General features: G+C 42.8%; 3 protein-coding genes across 6 annotated transcripts; 2 read left to right on the forward strand and 1 right to left on the reverse strand.

The window, feature by feature from the left end:
• Nucleotides 1-82: 82 nt before the first annotated feature.
• On the reverse strand, nt 83-19,186 carry LOC130198017 (RING finger protein 212B-like). Of its 3 annotated transcripts, XR_008832556.1 has the most exons (15): nt 19,104-19,186; nt 17,953-18,074; nt 17,342-17,394; nt 17,167-17,241; nt 16,778-16,884; nt 16,590-16,692; nt 16,459-16,487; nt 16,331-16,371; nt 16,200-16,224; nt 16,019-16,085; nt 15,177-15,234; nt 2,078-2,153; nt 1,574-1,653; nt 901-943; nt 83-371 (listed from the first exon to the last, which is right to left on the reverse strand). XR_008832556.1 is itself a non-coding variant. In XM_056421053.1 (13 exons), the coding sequence occupies exons 2-13, from the start codon at nt 18,050-18,052 to the stop codon at nt 14,880-14,882; spliced, it is 765 nt and encodes a 254-aa protein (XP_056277028.1). In that variant the 5' UTR covers nt 18,053-18,074; nt 19,104-19,186; the 3' UTR covers nt 14,577-14,879. The 3 variants fall into 3 exon arrangements, 2 of the variants coding, with proteins under 2 accessions (XP_056277029.1, XP_056277028.1); XM_056421053.1 differs by lacking the exons at nt 83-371; nt 901-943; nt 1,574-1,653; nt 2,078-2,153 and adding exons at nt 14,577-14,955; nt 15,055-15,085; XM_056421054.1 differs by lacking the exons at nt 83-371; nt 901-943; nt 1,574-1,653 and having other exon boundaries at nt 1,848-2,153.
• dhrs1 (dehydrogenase/reductase (SDR family) member 1) lies at nt 5,397-8,632 on the forward strand. Of its 2 annotated transcripts, none has more exons than XM_056421052.1 (9): nt 5,397-5,510; nt 6,158-6,306; nt 6,446-6,589; nt 6,671-6,750; nt 7,026-7,158; nt 7,280-7,423; nt 7,502-7,571; nt 7,876-7,956; nt 8,038-8,632. In XM_056421052.1, exons 2-9 carry the CDS (start codon nt 6,163-6,165, stop codon nt 8,172-8,174), a joined length of 933 nt encoding a protein of 310 aa, XP_056277027.1. In that variant the 5' UTR covers nt 5,397-5,510; nt 6,158-6,162; the 3' UTR covers nt 8,175-8,632. The 2 variants fall into 2 exon arrangements, with proteins under 2 accessions (XP_056277027.1, XP_056277026.1); XM_056421051.1 differs by having other exon boundaries at nt 5,398-5,515.
• homeza (homeobox and leucine zipper encoding a) lies at nt 9,392-14,489 on the forward strand. The gene is made up of 3 exons (XM_056421049.1): nt 9,392-9,993; nt 10,723-10,814; nt 11,180-14,489. Exon 3 carries the CDS (start codon nt 11,207-11,209, stop codon nt 13,175-13,177), a length of 1,971 nt encoding a protein of 656 aa, XP_056277024.1. The 5' UTR covers nt 9,392-9,993; nt 10,723-10,814; nt 11,180-11,206; the 3' UTR covers nt 13,178-14,489.
• Nucleotides 19,187-19,601: the final 415 nt, after the last annotated feature.

Genomic DNA, 19,601 nt, shown 5'->3' on the forward strand with positions numbered 1-19,601 from the left:
TGTCCCTTTTTGTAGTCCGACATAATTCCAAAAATGTGAGCGGTTGCATCTGAACCGGAATAAGAGCGGCTCTCCTGTCGACTGCTGTGTGCTGACCCCGTTTGTTCAGAACCGTCGGATTGAATGTTGTTCGCTCCCTTTCTTTGAGAAGATTGGCTGGCCGTCCCCCGAGGCGGTAACAAAGCCTCTCGGCACCTCCCAGTAACGTCTGCCAGAGGAGAAGCCGATTGTGCCCAGGACGGAGAGATTCACATGAAACCGGCCTGGATGGTGGAGGCCGGCTCGTATTTCCACAGAAGTGGATATCTCGCTGTTCTCTGCAGACGGAGCTCTTCTCTGGTGCGCTGTGTTTGGATCCAAGATCACCCTGCCTGTAAGACCGGGACATGTCGTAGATCATGTGTATCTTTACATCACATTTTTTAAAGGAAACTAACACTAAGGAGTTTAAAGGAGTCCTCCGGTGATTTTAAATGTCACATCCGACAAATTCAGGGAATCATAAGTGACACGCATTAAAAGAAGAATTGTCAAAATGTAGGTAGCAGAGGCTGAGAGATCCTGACTTTTGGGCCTCAGCCTGGGTCAACCTACAACACAGAGGATTGGACTTTCATTCCCTGTCTTGTAAACGTTGATTTCCCCAGACTTGACAAAGCTCCTCCAGAACCAGAACAGACAGGAAACAAACATCCGGCTGATCCTCCGTACAGTTGGATTCACATCTAACATGTGACCTGTCTGTTTGGGTGTAGGATTGAGATATTTGTTCGTGAAACTTGTGCAGTTTGAACATTTATCAGTTTGGATTTAAACGTTCATTCAAATTAGAAATATACGAACAAATCTGCATCATGAAAATTCCAAGAATTCAAATGAAGTCTCGTGTGTGTGACTCACTGGGATGGATCGTCTTATCTTCCACTTCACTCAGTTTCAACATCTGAGGAGAGAGAAAGGACATGTGTTTTTTTGAGGTGTGTGTGTGTGGGGGGATATACAGGACTGTCTCAGAAAATTAGAATATTGTGATGAAGTTCTTTATTTTCTGTAATGCAATTAAAAAAACAAAAATGTCATGCATTCTGGATTCATTACAAATCAACAGAAATATTGCAAGCCTTTTATTCTGATTTATTGCTGATTATGGCTTACAGCTTAAGAAAACTCAAATATCCTATCTCTAAATATTAGAATATCATGAAAAAGTATACTAGTAGGGTATTAAACAAATCACTTGAATTGTCTAATTAACTCGAAACACCTGCAAGGGTTTCCTGAGCCTTGACAAACACTCAGCTGTTATAAATCTTTTTTTTTACTTGGTCTGAGGAAATATTAAAATTTTATGAGATAGGATTTTAGAGTTTTCTTAAGCTGTAAGCCATAATCAGCAATATTAAAAGAATAAAAGGCTTGCAATATTTCAGTTGATTTGTAATGAATCCAGAATGCATGACATTTTTGGCATGCAACTAATGCCAAAATGTTCATAATTCAATGCCCAATCTTGTGATCTGCAAAGGTATGCGCTCTACCGAGTGCCCGTTCTAGTTTGATCTGTGGAACTTACTGCTGTGCCCGTGCTGCCTCCTGTGGTCCTCCCCTCTCGATCCGCGTCCTCGTGGCTCTGCTGCAGTTGTCTTTGTAAATCTGTTTGATGAAGTATCTCGTTCACAATCTACATCAACTGACTCCCTCTGTGCCCCGGCCACAGGTAAGGAGTGATCATGTGTTCACATGGAGGACCTCACCGTCACACTGTTAGTCTCAAACAGCGAGTGTCAAGAACAAGGTTCAGAGGAATAGCTCAACACTCCCTTTCTGGTAGATCAAAGCCAGTTAGCTTAGCATAGAGACGAGTAACGAAGGAACGTTGGGGCACCTTTTAAAGATCTCCTTTTAGCACGTAGAAGAACCAAAGTGGTGACTCAGCCTGTCGGACTAGTTCCTGACCCGGTTGTAACCTTTTGGACCGAGCTAGCTGTTCCCAGTCTTTGTGCTAAGCTAAGCTAACCAGGCTTTTGGCTGTAGCTTTTTCTGCATAAAAACACGAGTCAATGAAACACACTCTGACCTTTAATCTTGGTTTCAGATTCAGTATTTTGGAGTCTTCTCTTTCCAGTTGTGGGTTCATGAAGAAACCTGAAGAGCTGAAATGGACACATTAAAAAACAGTTCAACTAAAGAACAGTATTCACATTGTTTCTCGTTTCCCCTTATCCATAAAAACAACAGACTCCATGAAGACCAGTTTCTCACACCAGCTCCACCACAAGTGAAGACTCACAGTTGGACTGCAGGTCCTTCTGCAGATCAGAACGCATTTGGATGTGTTTGTAACAACTATTGATCCCACAAAGTGAACCAGATAAACACGGAATATCTTAAATAGGGTTATTTGAGAACATATGTCTGAGATCAAAGTTTCTTTGGTGATCCAATGGTGGTAGTTTTGACATGAAGGCCAAATGTGCTCCCTCTCTCCCTTATTGTTCACTTCACCTTCTCACCCGCGGGTGCAGGCTGTCTGGCTATCACATGATCTGTCTCATGTGGCTGTATGCAGATGATGCTGTCGTACAAAAAACTCACCATTGATGCCCAGATGTTAAACTATCGGTAAATAATCACAATATTCAAGGGACAAATCATTTCCTCAATAGTGATCAAACATAATTCAAAATATAAAAATGTCACAAATGACTTCTATTCTTCTTCCGAGGATTACTGTCATGGATGGATTACTGAAGGGGCCTCCCGGGCCCCAAAGGGTCAGGGCTCCTCTGGCCTTCACCAACAAAATGTCACTCAGCATGAACACAGTGGGCATCGACTCAAAATGGCCACAAAGAAACCTAAAACATCGACAAAGAGAACACAAAGAGACTTACAACGGCGACAAAAAGGAGAAAAACAACTACAAAGACTAAATGAAATTAATAAAATGAAGACATAAAGAAGTGCACATAACCAAAATGATCTCAGGTTGAGTTTAGTTATTCTATTGTTTAAAAAAGTAATTAGAAAAAAAACCTCTAAGAAGGAAAACAAGGAACATTTTTAGAATAATGCGAGATAATACGAAAATATGTTGTATATGCCTCGTTCTGTAGACGTTGTCTTAAGCAGTCTATTTGTTTTATGTGCATTTCTATTATGTCATCGACAACGCCACCCAAGAGACTCCCATTTTCAAAAAGTATCCCAAATAAACTTTTAAACCTTAATTTGAAAAGATTTCCATAGAAACACGAGCACAAAAAGAATATATATCATATATAATCCCCGTTTACAGTACATCAAATTCAGGTGGACATGCTAATTATTGTTTTTTGTGACGTTGACTCATGACTATTTACGGACTCACAGAGATGATTTGTATATAAACAGAGACCAAGACAACCGTCTCGAGTCACTGAGCGTACTTATTTCGGGTTTGTTATCACTGGGTGAAGAAGCCCTGCTGGGAATGATCAGCTTTAAAGAAGCTTAAGCTTAAAGTCACTTTCCTAAAAAACAGTTGGACACGACTGACAAGGAAGTAGATTGTCTTCAAAATATTTTAAACAGCAAATAGTGTTTGCTCAAATGTTATCAGGATTTAGCAATAAAACGTATTTGCTTAGTTTGAATTGACCACATGGTTTTTTTTCTTCATTTGAGTCAATATTTGTGACGTGATGCCGGTTACCAGAAGTTTAGACACAAATTATAAACTAGGAATGCTGATTAACAATTAAATTGTGTGGTGTTTCACAACTATCAGGCAATACAATGTCAATAACTTCCCACATTTATTGTATTTTTCCCTCCCTTATTAAGAGCAAGACTGAATTGTAATTGTAATTCATCCTTTTAACTGTTGCTAACTGATTTTCTCAGTAAAAAAGAAGAAACTGCACACAAAGTATAGCACACTTTAGATTATAAGAAACCTTATTCCACCTGCAGCCCCACTCTTCATGTGTACTCTTGATCCAATCTGGCAGCTAAAGCAATAATCCACCAGCCATTGGCCAACAGATATACTGGGATTACAAAAATGTGAACAGTTAGTTACACATAGCATGAGTGCAGTATTCCTGTAGATCCCACAACACGATTATCAGATTCATATCGGAGACGTTACTGCAGCACAAAGTGTTTGGTCAGTAAGGCAAAGCAAGTTTATTTATAGCGCGCATTTCAACAACCAGGAAACTCAAAGTGCTTCACACAGAACTATTAAAAGCATGAAAACATGATGCCGGAGAAAGGATGATTTAAAAAACAATTAAGAACATGTGTTAAACATTAAAAACAATCAGGAACACATTAAAAGCTAAAAATAGAATACAAGTTGCAGTGCAGTTTAAGAAATAAAATGCAGTAATTCAGAAATAGATTAATATCCTTGGATCTGGTTTAATTAAAAGAGAAGTCTTCCACCTGGATTTAAAGGAGCTGAGTGTCTCAGCAGACCTGCAGCTTTCAGGGAGCTTGTTCCAGATGGGTGGAGCAGAAACACTGTGTGGACCAGTTCCAGACCGCCTGAGGGGTCGGGATGACTCATGAGGTAGTAGCAGATTTTCAATTCAATTCAATTCAGTTTATTTGTATAGCCCATTTTCACAAATTAGAAATTTGTCTCAGAGTGCTTTACAATCTGTACACATAGACATCCCAGTCCCAAAACCTCACATCGGATCAGGAAAAACTCCCAAACAACGCTTCACGGGGAAAATCACACATGTATTTAAGCCCTAAACCATTCAGTGCTTTATAAACCAGCAGCAGGATTTAAAGGTCAGACAGGAAGCCAATGCAAAGACCTGGAATGTTTCCTTGATGGTAGTATTACAGTAAATCAGCTCAGACCTCATAATTTCTGCCTCTCTTCTATCAAAAACACAGAATAGAAAATGAACACGTTTTTTGTTGCTGCTTTTTCTTTTCTTTTCACTGCTAAACCTCCGTTTCTGCTGTGAACTTACAGGCCCTGAAGCACCGACAGTAATTGGTGTATTTTTAGGAAGACTGTGGCGCCATCATGTGTAAAACGTAAGTTAAACCAAAGACCCCGCTTCAGACACCCACATGAAGATGGTTCCCTGATATCTGCGGCCTGTCGTTTTGTATAAACGTTTGTAAAACTCTACACCAACTGCCTACAACTGCGTGACAACCGTAATAAGTACGTGTAGAGGAATAGCATGCGGGTCAAACACGACACCTACACTTGTTTTTTAATCATTTCACGAAATAGTTCGACGCCGTCGGTAGCACACGAGACGGAGCCCCTCTACAACCTCCTTTAATCTTTGATGCGCCTGGCGTCTTCTCGCGATATTACGACAAGAGCAAACGGTGCCTTGGTGGCCTCATAAATACCGTCGCTCACGTTGTACCTCGCGGCAGTATCACTGACATATTTAGAGCAGCATAAAGCAGGCGTGACATTTGACTACCGATACGTTTCCTTGTCGCTTTCCTCGGAATAACTAGACAAGTCAGGCGCTGTCCGTGGAGTAAGGTATTGTTTGCTTTTGTTCGAGATAATTCTATATTGTTCCATGTAGGTTAACCTGTGTTGAATAACAGTCTCCCCTCTGATTAGGGTCTTTGCAATGTGCTAACATGGTGTGGCATAACCAGCCGCCATAAGCCGCAGTATAACTTATCTTAACCAGGACATTTTGGTAAATGTATTTTTTTTAAAGGGAAAAAAAGAAGAACAAGTGAGAGTGAAGTTTGAGCTCGTTATATTAGATACAGATGTTTCTGGTTGTCATCATAACGACGTCATCGTCAGTAGTTTCCCAACAATCAAAACATTTTCATTATGTGGTGTTATTCGCCTTTAACATTTAAAATATGTATTTTTATTCATGTGATCGGTCCAAAGTTTACCTTAATTCGTAATCAGTAACTTTATCGCCTTTTTAAATGATAAGCACGGTTTTGACTGCCCATGAGCAATGCTGAATAACAGTGACTGGGCAAACAGGAGTTGCGTAAAGCAACCCAAGAAATGTACCTCCTCACAATCTGAAGTGAAATCTGGACAGTTGGCTCACCATGTTGCACTTCCCAGTTGACCTTTGATGATATCTACCTGACAGACCTCTTACCTACTCCAAGTGTCTGAGTGTATTTCTTATCCCCCCCCCCCCAGGGAGAATGTCCATGTCTGGCTGGGTGTGTGTCGTAACGGGGGCCTCCAGAGGCATCGGCCGGGGCATCGCTCTCCAGCTGTCTGAGGCCGGAGCCACCGTGTACATCACCGGGCGCCAGGAGACCAGCCTGAAACAAACCGCTGCACAGGTGACGTTTGAGACTTCTAATCAGACCGGCGGATGACGGCGTTTTCTTACCGACGGCGGCGCAATACACTTGTGATCAGCAGGCTCAGCTGAGGTCTCGATCTCGTACTCGAGTCAGTTTTTTTTCTTCTCGTACACAGGTGACGGAGAGGGGTGGGAGCTGCGTGCCGGTGATCTGCGATTCCACGAAAGACCGAGACATCGAAAACCTGTTTGAACGGATCAAGCGTGAGCAGAACGGCCGGCTGGACCTCCTGGTGAACAATGCCTACGCTGGAGTCCAGGTAGAGGACGTCGACGCGACCTGAATTACTTTAATCCAAACTTTCTGCCTGAACTCTTAAAAACATGCCGGGTCATTCCAGGCCATCTTCGACAATATGGGGAACAAGTTCTGGGAAACCGATCCCTCCATTTGGGATTCCATCAACAACACGGGCCTCAGGTATGCTGCTTTTCATTTAGTCAGGCCTGACGAGTCCACCGAGTCATCTCCTTGTGAGCGGTGACGCTTTTTCCAGACGTCACCGGTTACTCAATTCAGTTTTTTTTCTCTTCAGGATGACTTTTCTGTCTCAACTTAGTTTTAACTAGTGAGAAAAGCAAGAAACCGCGAGAGCGACGTGAAACGTAGTGCGACGTGTCAACTGTAAAATAAAGCAGTATTCATTGGCACTGTGACACAATCATGATTTGACTCTGTTTTCATTTGTCGGGCAGGGGACACTATTTCTTCTCTGTTTACGCATCCCGGATGATGGTGGCTCAAGGTCATGGTCTGATTGTCACCATTTCTTCCATGGGGGGTCTGCGGTACCTCTTCAATGTGCCGTATGGCGTCGGCAAAGCTGCAGTAGGTTCTCATTTAGTCCCAGATTTATGTTATCAAGAGCCAAATAACATGAACGTACATGTGTTGTATAATCAGGTCAGACGGTGTCATAAGAAACGGTTTCTTGTTCTTCTGTTTGCAGTGCGACAGGCTGGCAGCAGACATGGCCATCGAGCTTAAAAAAAGCGGAGTGGCTTCCATCAGTCTGTGGCCGGGAGCCGTGCAAACGGAGCTGGTGTCTCAGTTGGTGTTGGAGAAAGACTCACCGCACGGTGCCAATTCCAAGGTACGGTCACATGCGCGTCTCCGGTCGCTTTTTCAGTCGTAGTTTATTTAGCTAAATCTATGTTTTCCTTCGGCTCAGTTGAAGGAAGTCTTCGCCAATGGGGAGTCTACAGAAGTGAGCGGGATGTGCATTGTGAAACTGGCAAAAGGTAAGACTATGCCAAATAAAGAGAAAGATACTTCATTCATCCCCTGGGGGAGATTTGGTTGTAGCAGCAGCAAGCAAAGTTAAAATATTATTTTTAAGAATGAAAAATGCTTAATATATACAATAAAATGGTATTCGGCTCCCTTAATATGAGCCAGGAAGGTTTCAAAGAAGTGATCATTTGAGGAACTCTGCCCATGCATTCTTTTATATATATTTTTTAATTTCTGAGAAGCATTTACCAACTCAACTGTTAGATATTGTTGATTTGTAAACCAAGCATACTTTCTCCTTCTCCCTGAAAGATAAACAACTGATGTCTCTGACTGGGAAGGTTCTCCTGACCTGTGACCTGGCAAGGCGCTACGACATAAAAGACACTGATGGTGAGTTTATATCCGCTGCCTACGTTGATGACGTTGAGTCACGTGACTCTAATGTTTTGTTCATCTCTTTATTATTTCCAGGACGGAGTGTAACTGATTACACCTCTCTGAAATTCCTCCTGAGCCAGGTCCCTTATCTCTCCTGGCTGTCGTCTGTTGTACCTTCATTCCTACACCTGCCGCGCTTTGTGCTCACCCTCGCTGGCAACCGCTTCTGAGCCGCTCACACAGCACTGAAGGGGCAACAGCACACGTTATGTCAACCATATGGGCCCAATTCTAGCTCAACATACAGCCGCCATGTTTCTTTGAAGGAATATTATTGAAATCTCTGTTTCTGTGTGTGTCTATCTATATCTCATATATATATAATATATGGATGAGTTCTTAATGAAGGCAGTTCTATGAAGTTTGAGGTGAACATGAATTTAACACTACTATCTGAGTGAAGCAGCACAATGTGAATGTATTACCACGTGTATTTTCTAAATAACTATACAAAATCTATTTACGGATGAAAAATGTAAATGTTTCTGTATTTTTCACTAATTTCTAGCCTTGTTGTATTTCTATTGAATAAATATGTATTTATATGCCTAGTACTAATTATACTACCAATACTATGATATGTGACCGATTATGTAACAGCTGATTAAATAAAGAAATGTTAACTCGTGGTTGTTTTCACTTCTCAATTTCTTATTGAAATAAACAAAGCATCCTTAAACTGATTGAAACGGATGTCTTTAATAAAAAAGGGTTGATTGTCTCAGAAAGACTGAAAACTACATCTTGTCTATTTTATTATATTATATAGCACCAATGTATTCTAATGACTAACTCGAATTAAATGTATCATTGAAATCAGAAAATAGCCGTATCACTGAAACACTGGTTGTATTATTTAGTTTATAATACAAAGGAAAATTTAACAGGCTTTACATTTTATCTTTGGTTTATCGGTACGTCTAAACCACGCTGGGTCTTTAATTTTGGCAATATTTCAGGAATCGATACAGCTACAGTCATGGTTATAGAGATGCTGAGGCCATGCCTTAAGCACAAAATAAAACACTTAATTCCCCCCCCCACATTTTATTGATCGACTTAAACGTTCGATGAACTGTTTGGTTTAATTTATATATCAAAAATATATCAAACCATCTTTTAGTCATGTTTCTGTGCTCAAAGGGAGTGGAATCCGTTTTAAATAAACGTAACTTCTCCCATGTTTCTAAAAGTGCCACATTTCCAGAAAACGATGTCCTTCTACGGGTCTGACCAGAAGCTCCATGAATGTGGTCTCCGTCGTGGCCTGAAGGAGGGTTCCTGTAAGACACGTGTTTTTATCCCCTGCTTGGAGTTGGATTAAAGCGGCGCTTCAGTTTAACGAGAGGATGGCTCTGGTTGGAAATCCCTACGCCGTGTTTGTGGGGCCTCGCGCGGCGGGGGGCTGGTGGGCGGCCGTTGACGCGCTAACCGTTTCGCCCAATGGCCTCGGCTGAACTACACTGGCGCCTCCAACCGCCAATCCGCGGGCCGCTCTCTCAGCCGGACACGCCCCCCGCGCCGTCACCGAGTGGGAGAGACGGTTGGGGCCTTGTGGGCTTCCTGGTCCTCAGCTCCGCCTCGCCTCGATCAGACCGGACGGCGAAAACACTTCTCAGTTAGAAGAACAAAAGCAACAACGGATGGACCGAAGAGGGCGAAGTAACGGCGACTCAGATTCCCACCAGAATCTCGCGGATTGAAGATATTTTCGGCTCCCGACGCGGGGAAACGACCCAACCGACGACCGAACTCCTCCGAAAAGGCGACAAACTTGGTCGCCTCCGCATCTTTGTGTCCCGAACCGTAATCCGTCGAGGCGCTTGATAAATAAGACGAGGGTCAAACCGACAGACGGACGGTATTGTTTCCGCGGTCTTCCTCTAAACTTCGGCCATAAAACGGCGGAGCGGTAACTCCGGCTTTCTTTTTTGTTTCCTCTACGCTTCCGCGGACCGTCGCGGGAAACCGCGTTAGACGAGCCTTTCGGTAAGTTTATTTGTATGTTTCAGTGAAGCGTGTCTGGTGGTGAAGTGCGCCTGTGCAGTGTGGAGCGTTTTAGTTAGTACGCCATAAAGGGAGAGATGGGGGTGGGGGAGAGAGAGGGGGGTGGGGGAGACACACTGGGCTGCTATTGTGATTGGCACCCAGAGCAACTTTTATGGCTCTTTTTGTCACATTAAAACCAAAATACAACGCGCGGGCTGGTTCGGTGCGGCCAAGTAACGCATCGGACGTCACCACATGATCTCACGCCGTGGGTTGTGTGTGTCACGGATGACTAATACTCTGGCTTCATAATGGTTTGCTAGTGTTTTTTGGGGGGGACAAGGGACCTTAATTTGTTGTCGGCCATGGCGTAAGCTTACTGAAAAAAAAATTGCATTATTTACTCCAAAATAAAGCAGCACACTAATTAAAATTAAATTAAATTTAAAAGTGAGCTACTAATATAGACACAGCCCAATAAGTCGTCACAAGCACCGTATTCATATAGTGATGTAATAACTGCAAAGTTAATCAAATGCACACAAAAAAAAGATGCTATGTATGAATTTGTAAAAATGAGTGGTTATGATAAATACGAGACGTGTGATGGGTTGATGTACTGGCGTAGCACCTGTTGCTAAAGAACAAAATGTATTTTAGTTAAGGGCTTAAGAGTGCCTAGACTTGGACTTGAGGGTGACTAATGCAACTCATTTTCTCCTTCCACAGGTCGCTCTTGTGGCATCTGCCTTTGTGAAGAGGCTACACTCATCTTTAGGGACTGAGGATCTGGGAGTGGAACAAAGCCGAACTGGGAAAGGGTGAGAAAGTAGACTGTGATGGATTTCTCATGGATCCCCATTCCCCGTGCACCCACCCCCTTTGCGACCGATCCCCCCACTCACACAAAACAAAAGTCAGTCACCCCACTGGGGGAGGGGAACCCAGTCTGGACAGAGTATACGACGAGTTTCACTGGGAGTTCAGAATAAGGAGTGCAAAGTATGGGGTGGGGGAGGGGGAACAGCTGTCAGATAATTGACTGAATGAGAACCGAAAGTTCTTTTAACATCTTAGTTTGTACTCTTAGCCGTATAAAAAAAAAAATTGTTTTGCAGCGGAGACGAGTAGGAAAACAAGAACTAAATCAGTGTTATTGTTTTGTTTTTTCTAATTTCTTTTCTAGGTGAAAGAGCCTATTTTGATATCCCAGATGGCGACCTACAGTGAACATATTGGCAGAAATGGACTACTCATGGGCATGAAGGCGCATTTTGAAGGAAAAGCAACAAAGACAGAATGTGAAGGGAAACCCGACGCTAAGCGCTCCTCCAGCAACGTGAGTGGCGTGGCTAGTTTCACCACCAACCACAACTCCGTTGTGTGCCTGCCTCTGGTGTCGGAGGGACTGAAGCTGGTATGGACGCAGTCGGATCAAACCCGCGAACTCGACACCATCTCAGAGCTCATCCAAGCCTTTAACTTGTTTCCATATCCATCATCTCGCGAGGTTAGCACCCTGGCTCGGGTGTGTGCCTTGCCACTGGACAAAGTTAAGGTGTGGTTTATGGTGCAGAGAATTAAATACGGTATCAGCTGGTCCTCAGAGGAGATAGAGGAGACACGGCGGAAGCTTGCAGTGCCTGAGATATGTGATGACTCAACGGAAACCAGCGAGGAAGCCGAAATAAAGAGCAAGGGTGAAAGCAGCGAGGAATTGGTGATTGAGGACAACGATAAGGATAAAAATGAGGTAGAGAGTGTTCCCCCGAGTCCCCCAAAGAAGAAACTAAAGTGCGAGTCACCGGATTCCTATAAACCAGCCAAACCCACTGCCCCGTGTTTCAGCTCCACCCTCCCACCGCCTCAGGATTCCTATTTCTACCGCCCCCCAGCGGAAACGCCGGCTAGCACAGCGGCCGACGTTTCCCTCGACCTCTCGGAGTCGCCTTCGCGACAGCACCGCCACGGGCGCTACAAAAAATCCAAACCTCAGCTCGCCGCACTCCGAAAGAGCTTTCTGAAGGAGAACTGGCCTGCGGAAGCAGAGCTGAGGCGTTTGCAGGAAGAAACCGGGCTGAGTCGTAACGACATTCGCAAGTGGTTCAGCGACAGCCGGTACCAGCTGAGGGTTGGCCGGGGGAGCCTCGCCGCAGCCCAGAACTACTCGCAACACACTGGAGGTAAACAGGATCAGCAGATCCAACCGCTCCCACTTATCACACAAAAGACCAGTCAACTGAACGGGGTGAAGGCCCAGGAGGCGGCCCGTAGCAACGGGGTTAGAAATGCTCATTTCTTTCAGACCTTCTTGTCCAACAGCTTGGAAGCATTCGGGGACAGGGTCATCGAGGTAGAGGCGTATGACGGCACGGAGGAGCTTTCTGGCGACGGGGACAGTTTGAAAGACGAGGAACAGAGCGAGGAGCTGCCCTTGCAGCTCACCAAGACCTGCAAAATTGAGCCAGATGTTCCACAGGAACCATCGGATGTATTAAAAAGCTCTCCCTGCTCCTCCCCCCCTGGCAGCCCGCCGCCGCCGCCGCCCGCCTCCCCTAATAAACCGCTTTCAAACAACATCAGCACATCAAAGAAGTCCGCCCAGTCAGCCAAAGCTAGTCCCTCACAAACGCCGTTGCGCGTCTCAAAGGCTCCCTCGGCCGCATCCACGGCCCTCACCCCGGCTGGGCGGCCAAGAAAAACAAAGGATCAGCTCGATGTGTTGAAGCAGCACTTCTTACGCTGCCAGTGGCCCAAGAGTGAAGATTACACTGAACTTGTTAAGCTGACAAATTTACCCCGGGCAGATGTTATTCAGTGGTTCGGGGACACGCGGTATGCCGTGAAGAACGGCCAGCTGCGCTGGGTGAAGGGCGTCCGCGACCAGTTCCTGGCCGAGCTCGCGGCCCAGCAGAGCAGCGGCGGTTTGACCAACGGAAGCGGCTCCGGGACGTCTACTCGGGCCGGGGGAAGCCGCAAACGAAAAGCTCAAGCGAATGCAACGAGTGCAGATCTTCCTGATATCCAGCCGTTGGTCACGTATCACCTTGCAACGGGATCACTGCACGAAAGAGACCTGGACTCTCTATGCAAGAAATCTAAAATGAGCTACCAGCAAGTGCGAGATTGGTTTGCAGCGCAGGATGATGGGGGACCTGAACAAAAACTCATTGTTGCTGATTAAGACCCTGGAACCAGACTCAGAACATTTCTTTAGGTTGGTGGATTGCTGCTCGCATCCTTTGCACCAACAAGTATAGTTGTTACTTTGGTTTAAATTGCTTTAATTTAGCAGGTTTGTAACATCCGGTCTTCCCAGCACAAGCCCAAAAAAAAAGGTTTGTTTTTGATACATATGGTGCATTTCCTGCTTATCCTAATATATATTTTGGACTTGAAATATAATTGTGTTGCTGTAAATAGGACAGTAACTTGTACACTGGTTTGTTTAATTTTTTTGATCTTATTGTGTTGGTTTAGATATCTCCTACAGAAGTTTTAGTATGCTATTGAAGCAGTATAATAACAGGTTGTACTTGTAGTACCTGACTAAAGTGAGAAAGATGTCTGTTGATGAATTTGTTGACTGATCACTGTGTGTAATCATTCCTTTACAGCCAATAATTCCTTTTCATGAAAAGCACACTGGACATGTACACTTTAAATTGACATCTTGCACTTTGGTTTTAGAGCCTGCTGTCATATTCATTAAATCCAATTATTTTACAATACATTAGTTCCTAACTTAACCATGTCATTGTTGACCCCTTAACACTGAACCTATCATGTCTTTTGAAACGGCGTGGTCCAGCTAATTCTACTAATATCTCAGCATATGTCTGATACACATTCCTAGATTCTCCGTTTGACGCGCTGCTGTACCACCTGATTCACAGATACCGGCAGCGAGAGAGCAGCAGTCACATCAACAGCATACAGATGTCGGAATTGCAAACTTCAATTTTGATTTGCACTCAGTCAGTCAGTATTTGTATATCTATTTTGTTTTAATAGCTATAGAGTGTGACTTGATGGTTTATAATCTAGAATAACTAGACAAAATAACGGATTGGGGGGGGGGGGAGGGGGAGGAGAGTCCATGTACTGTAAAAGTAGCAAATGGTTTGAATCCAAAGAAAACATACATTTCTAATAACTCCAATTATGAACCGTAGCACAAATATTACACATTCAGGTCATCCGTTCAGAAAAACGCCGTGTTTTAAAGTACTTCTTTAGTAGTAGTAGGCTTTAAATTGAGTCAGAGTCCATTAGAAAAGTGGATAAACATTAGGTGATCAGAATGTTGATGAAACAGTGTCCATCACTGTGTTCTGTCATTCTTTTAGTAATGAAAAGTTAATGCAAGTGTCGCGCTGTGGGGAATTGTCCATAATGCTAGTGTCTTCCTTTGCAGATGTCTTCCATGTATAAGAAACAAGTCCTCATTTGCACAATTGTGTCACTGGAAACCAGTAAAGGATTTGCCTTTCTAATCATGTGTGCAAGCAATGTTTTCTTTGTGTGTGTGTGTGTGTGTGTGTGCTGTAATGACTGCGACTGATTCTGACTGACCACATTTTATTTTTCTATTCTATGTAAATTCTGTGCTGTGAGCAAAAGGTTTTCTGTATTACACATTGTTGTAAAAATAGAACTAGCTGCCATTAGTCAACCTGACAATAACACAATTGGGCAGATCAATTCACAAACAGAGGAATCACATGTTAACAGGACAACATCCATGTGAACATAACGATTTTAAGTACTTGTACTCAACAATGTAGAAGACATTAAATTATTGGTGCCACATCTTAATGGGCTTCGACAAATGACACAAACGTATGGCTTCAGACTAAGTGAGTCACCCGTTGGGGGCCTTTTCATTACCGTCTGGGTGACTGTATTGATAATCCATTCATAAACTGGAACGGGAAAGCATTAGGTGTCTGACGTTGACTTCTGAGGATGACAGAAATAGGCTGACTCAGCAATTGCATGAGAAAATCTTCCCATCGAGGTCAATGTTTCATGCTTAGTTATATGTAAAGCATTTCTCACCTCGTGGGAGTGGTATAGGATGTGGGTGTTCCTATTCAACACAGGTGAACACATCCTGATTAAAGATGGACGGCATAACGTATCCAGTAAAGTCACACGGGTGTCTGAGCAACAATACTTACTGTGGACATATTCATGAAGAGAACTGTGGCTCGACATCGAGGTGGCTGATCCAGGAGTCTGACAAAAACACAAGTCCAAATTTAAAGTTAATCGTTAATCTCATGAATGTGTAATGAGTAAAAAAACAGACATTGTATTCTTGACAAAAACGGTCTTGAACGACTTAGTATTAGTATGAACGGCTCACTAATTTATTGCCAATATCCTGTTGCCAGTCTCATAATTATGAGACTATAATCCATCATAAGCATACACATTTCTATATTCAACCTCTTCAGTGTCAAAATTAGCAGTGATTCATATTTATAATCTCTTAGCACACGTCACTTCAGATTTTAAACATATCTGACAAAAACTCTGAACACATACGTACTAAATCATTTTCCTAAATTGATCCAGTAAGGGTTTTAACCTGCAAGTTGCTCTTAGTTGCTTTTGGAGGTTTCAGCCATATTTCATATTATTCATCAGTGGATGGAGTTGTCATGGAGATAGCATCTTCTCAACAGTAAAACAAACTCCATTCGCTGAGCAAGTTTGACCTCATGAAAAGCTTTGGTAAAAGCTCTTCAGTTGACCATAAATTACATATTTTGGATGTCAAACTTATTATCTCAACACGGGTCTTTAGAACGGATGTATAGATGTTATAATGTTGGAAATCTAAGTTTTCTCAAAAAACACTGAAGAAAAATAATAATATATATATATATATTCTTCAGTGTTTTTCTGAAGAATATATATATATTTTCTTCAATGTCTTTTGAGAAAACACTTAGATTTCCAACATTATAACATTTATTTCCACTAGGTCTACAGAAAACGACAATATAACACTCACTGTGAGGGTGGACAGACTGGGACCTCGGTCTCTGGCCAACCCTTGAGACTCGGCTGAGCCAATGTAACTGAAACACAGACAACATATTTCCGTATAAAATGATTTGCAATCATTTCATTAAGTCTTGGTACATAACGATGTTGCAAATACAGAATGAAATCCATCAGCATGTGGTATGTACCTCATGGTTCTTGAACGAGGGGTAACTGAAGAAAACATGCACACGGTCATCAACTCATTATAACGCTCGAAATGTACCACCAACATCTAAAACATTAACTGTAACAATGTAGCGTAAAGCACAGGGTTTACCTGGAGAGGTGACACCCACAGGGAGTGACATCCGTTGAGTTCTATATATGAGACAATAAGTTACAAATTGAAATACTGGAAGGGTTGCAATTTAACAGAATAGTCATGAAAAGAAAATATGGTTTTACCCATTAATATTAAACTGTCCTGGAGAAACCTGCGGCAAACACAAAGCATGTAAACTAAATTAGATATGTAAACTATTACCTAAACGTTGGCAACACTAACATTTTCTATATTGGACTTCCCGAAAACTTACCCGTCGCTGAGAAAGTGGCTTTTTCAAATCAGCAGTCTCTCTTTTCAGCTCGGAAAGCTGCTTTTTTAAGTCAACGTTCTCTCTTTTCAGCTCAGAGAGTTGCCTTACGATGACAGGAGTGGGAAGAATAGCTTTGCAATCTGGGAGGTTATTTACGGGGCCACAAAGAAACAAGATATGTAAACTACCTGTAACCCTGCTCAGTGACTTCCTTCAGACGCCTCTCCAGCTCAACAGACTTGTGCTTGAAGTGCGTCGTGACTCTCTCCGTCTGCGTCCGCTGAAAAAGGGCAATCTGAGGAGCATGAAGACCTCACTATCAAATAATATTTTAGTGAAAATAAAAACCTTAAGTGATTCAATTTTGACTTTTGGATTAAAGCTCAGATTCCCAAATGATGATGACCGTTTGGGATGCTTTTGATCTTGTCAAATATCCCTCTAACTGATCTCTTGTTGAATGACTCACTCACCGGTTACTAATTGCCTGGCTGCTCTGACATTTAAACTCCCTGTACAGCAATTAAAATGACCGCAGAGAGGGAGCTCGGGTGGCCGCTGCACAGCGGAGACAGACCTGTGAAATGTGGTCCAGCCGTGACTGGATGAGCTTCATGGGATCCTTGAAAAACACCTTTTCCTGTGGCTTCATCTGAAATAGAATAGTTGTGCAGATATAATAAGCTGGCTATTTAAAATGAGGTAAATATCTGGATCAGACCGTAACCCACAGTGGAGTCAAACTCACCAACCTCATCTGTGATGGGCAAGTAGCTGCAGCTGGCCCCGCATACACTGCACTGCTCTGTGGGAAAAGACATAATCACAAGAACCATAACTAGCCTCCGACTGATAATAGTAATAATAACATTTCTTTTTTTACAATCAAACACTTGAAATGATAACGGTACTTGCAAATGACACAGTAGTACAAAATGTAAACCATACTTTGGGGTTTAATTTTTACTAGGGGTTTTCCAAGCACCAGATTCCCTTCAGAAAACCTATATTTGTACTACAGTCCTTTAATACATTTAATTTAATAATAAATATAATTGATATAGCGCTTTTCAAAACACAGACACTTTACTTCACATAATTAAAAAATCCTAAAATCTTTTCTATAAAAATAACTAGAATTTCTAAATTCTGGATCTCCTGTGCCAACCCCCCCCCCCCCCCCTTCCCTCCATATACAGCCTGGGTCTCCAGAAGTGTGTTGACTGTGTTTGCTTCCAACAAATCGCTGATGGTCTTGTTTACTCATGTAGGTCAGATAGGGCCATCGATAATAATTTGACTGTTTCACAACCAGTTAACAGTAACTTTAAAAAATAATATAAACAAATTGACTGAGTCTCACTAGATTTAATGCATGCTTCACAGCAGATGTGGCCACAGCTGGACACGGCGAACCTCGACCCGCTCCTTGTAAAGCACTGGTTACAGTGGAACCAGTCCATTTGTAGTCCTGTGGGGTTCCGTCTGTGCAAACACATTAAACACAAATGTGATTATGTAACATGAAATATGAAAGTATATGACTATGAGTATGTGCTAACACCCTTTTGTGTACTTTTAGTATTGGGTTGTTTTTCCTGGTGGAGACTTCCTGCTTCGGCCCTTTTCAACATTACAATATTCCCCAACTTCCTGCCGGGTCTATAAAGAAGTGGTTTTCGCAGTCTGACTGGTCCGTACAGAGCCCTGACCTCATCTCATACAACACCTTTGGGACATGGAACATTGGCTGTCCGCCAGGCCTTAGTACCCAACGTCGGTCCCACACGTCTTAAACACTCCAGTCTCCCCAGACTTGTGGAAACTACTAGACAATAAATGACTGCACATGGATAATAAAAGGCATGTTCAAAAGGTGTCAGGTATTCTGTCCATATGACGTACCAGTACGTAGATAGGTTTTAATGTAACAACAAGTATGACATTAGGGCTGTGCACTTTCTTGCCCATAATTGCAAGTTTACACAATGTAAATTCATCACATACACACCCTCATACAAAAAAGTTACATAGAGCTGAACCACTAGCATTAGGTGAGGGTATTCTGACTCAAAACACACACACACACACACCAGTAGTTAGGTACAGTTGTCTGAAGTGAAGACAAAGCTAGCTAATGTTACTTATTGACAACGCTAACAAGTTATTCTATAGGCCCTTTTCCCAACAGCCATGTTGCTAAGTCACAGCAAGATAATCCAAGTGTAATTGTTTCACTTAATTGCGGTGCTAGTCAATGTATTGTGTTACTACAGCCGTTCCAGTTAGCCAGCATGCATACTTATGTCCTGACCAGCCTAATGGCCACACTTATTACTTACACCTGTGCAGTGACGTCAACATGGCTGCTGTGAAAACGGCCCATTAGCTACCAAAGTGTTTGCAAGCTAACGCTAATTAAAGTTAGCTTATATTGTGGAAAATACACGAACAGAAGATAAGAAGCAGACAAACTGTCATTTCACTTTGGCTGGTGGTTATCCGCGTACTCACGTCGGTTATCTTGCCCACATTATGGGTCAATGTGCTCAAAAGTAAGAGTTAGTTGAAATGGTGACCGCATCGATTTCGGAACGGCGCGCGCACCCGCAAGAACGGATCTCGTTCCTCTCGAATTAGAGTGACGCAGCGAGAACCGCGTGTCGCGTGCGATTCGTCCGCCATTACAGTTAAAGCCCATTTAACCATCGTTGACAGTATCCATGCTTTGAGACGTTTGTGTAAAGGTAGTCAACACGTCAACGGGGTTTTAGTCATTTATTTATTTTACCTTTGCAAAAGATGTAGAAGTGTTCAGCACACCATGTAGGCCTACTGCAGTCTCCAAAGTCAAGCAATGTTCATTGTAGCCCAGTTATAGCTCAGATTTGTAGGGGAGAGCGGGGTAATGTGATACACTTTTTACATTTGCTCCCCTCTAGGCGAGCTTAAATGATATATCAGTAAAACGTACACATTTCCCATTAATTCAGGATGTTACCTAGCAATGTA

This window comes from Pseudoliparis swirei, chromosome 8 (assembly GCF_029220125.1).
Source record: "Pseudoliparis swirei isolate HS2019 ecotype Mariana Trench chromosome 8, NWPU_hadal_v1, whole genome shotgun sequence".
In the NCBI taxonomy this organism is placed as follows: domain Eukaryota; kingdom Metazoa; phylum Chordata; class Actinopteri; order Perciformes; family Liparidae; genus Pseudoliparis; species Pseudoliparis swirei.

Excerpts from the sequence above, each read along its gene's own strand:
- dhrs1 (XM_056421052.1), top strand. The coding sequence starts at position 6,163 with ATGTCCATGTCTGGCTGGGTGTGTGTCGTAACGGGGGCCTCCAGAGGC. Across the intron at positions 7,424-7,501 it reads CGCACGGTGCCAATTCCAAG|TTGAAGGAAGTCTTCGCCAA; the intron begins GTACGGTCACAT and ends CCTTCGGCTCAG. Across the intron at positions 7,957-8,037 it reads CGACATAAAAGACACTGATG|GACGGAGTGTAACTGATTAC; the intron begins GTGAGTTTATAT and ends TATTATTTCCAG.
- homeza (XM_056421049.1), top strand. The coding sequence starts at position 11,207 with ATGGCGACCTACAGTGAACATATTGGCAGAAATGGACTACTCATGGGC.
- LOC130198017 (XM_056421053.1), bottom strand. The coding sequence starts at position 18,052 with ATGGACTGGTTCCACTGTAACCAGTGCTTTACAAGGAGCGGGTCGAGG. Across the intron at positions 16,488-16,589 it reads AGCCACTTTCTCAGCGACGG|GTTTCTCCAGGACAGTTTAA; the intron begins GTAAGTTTTCGG and ends TGTTTGCCGCAG. Across the intron at positions 14,956-15,054 it reads TCCTATACCACTCCCACGAG|AAGTCAACGTCAGACACCTA; the intron begins GTGAGAAATGCT and ends TGTCATCCTCAG.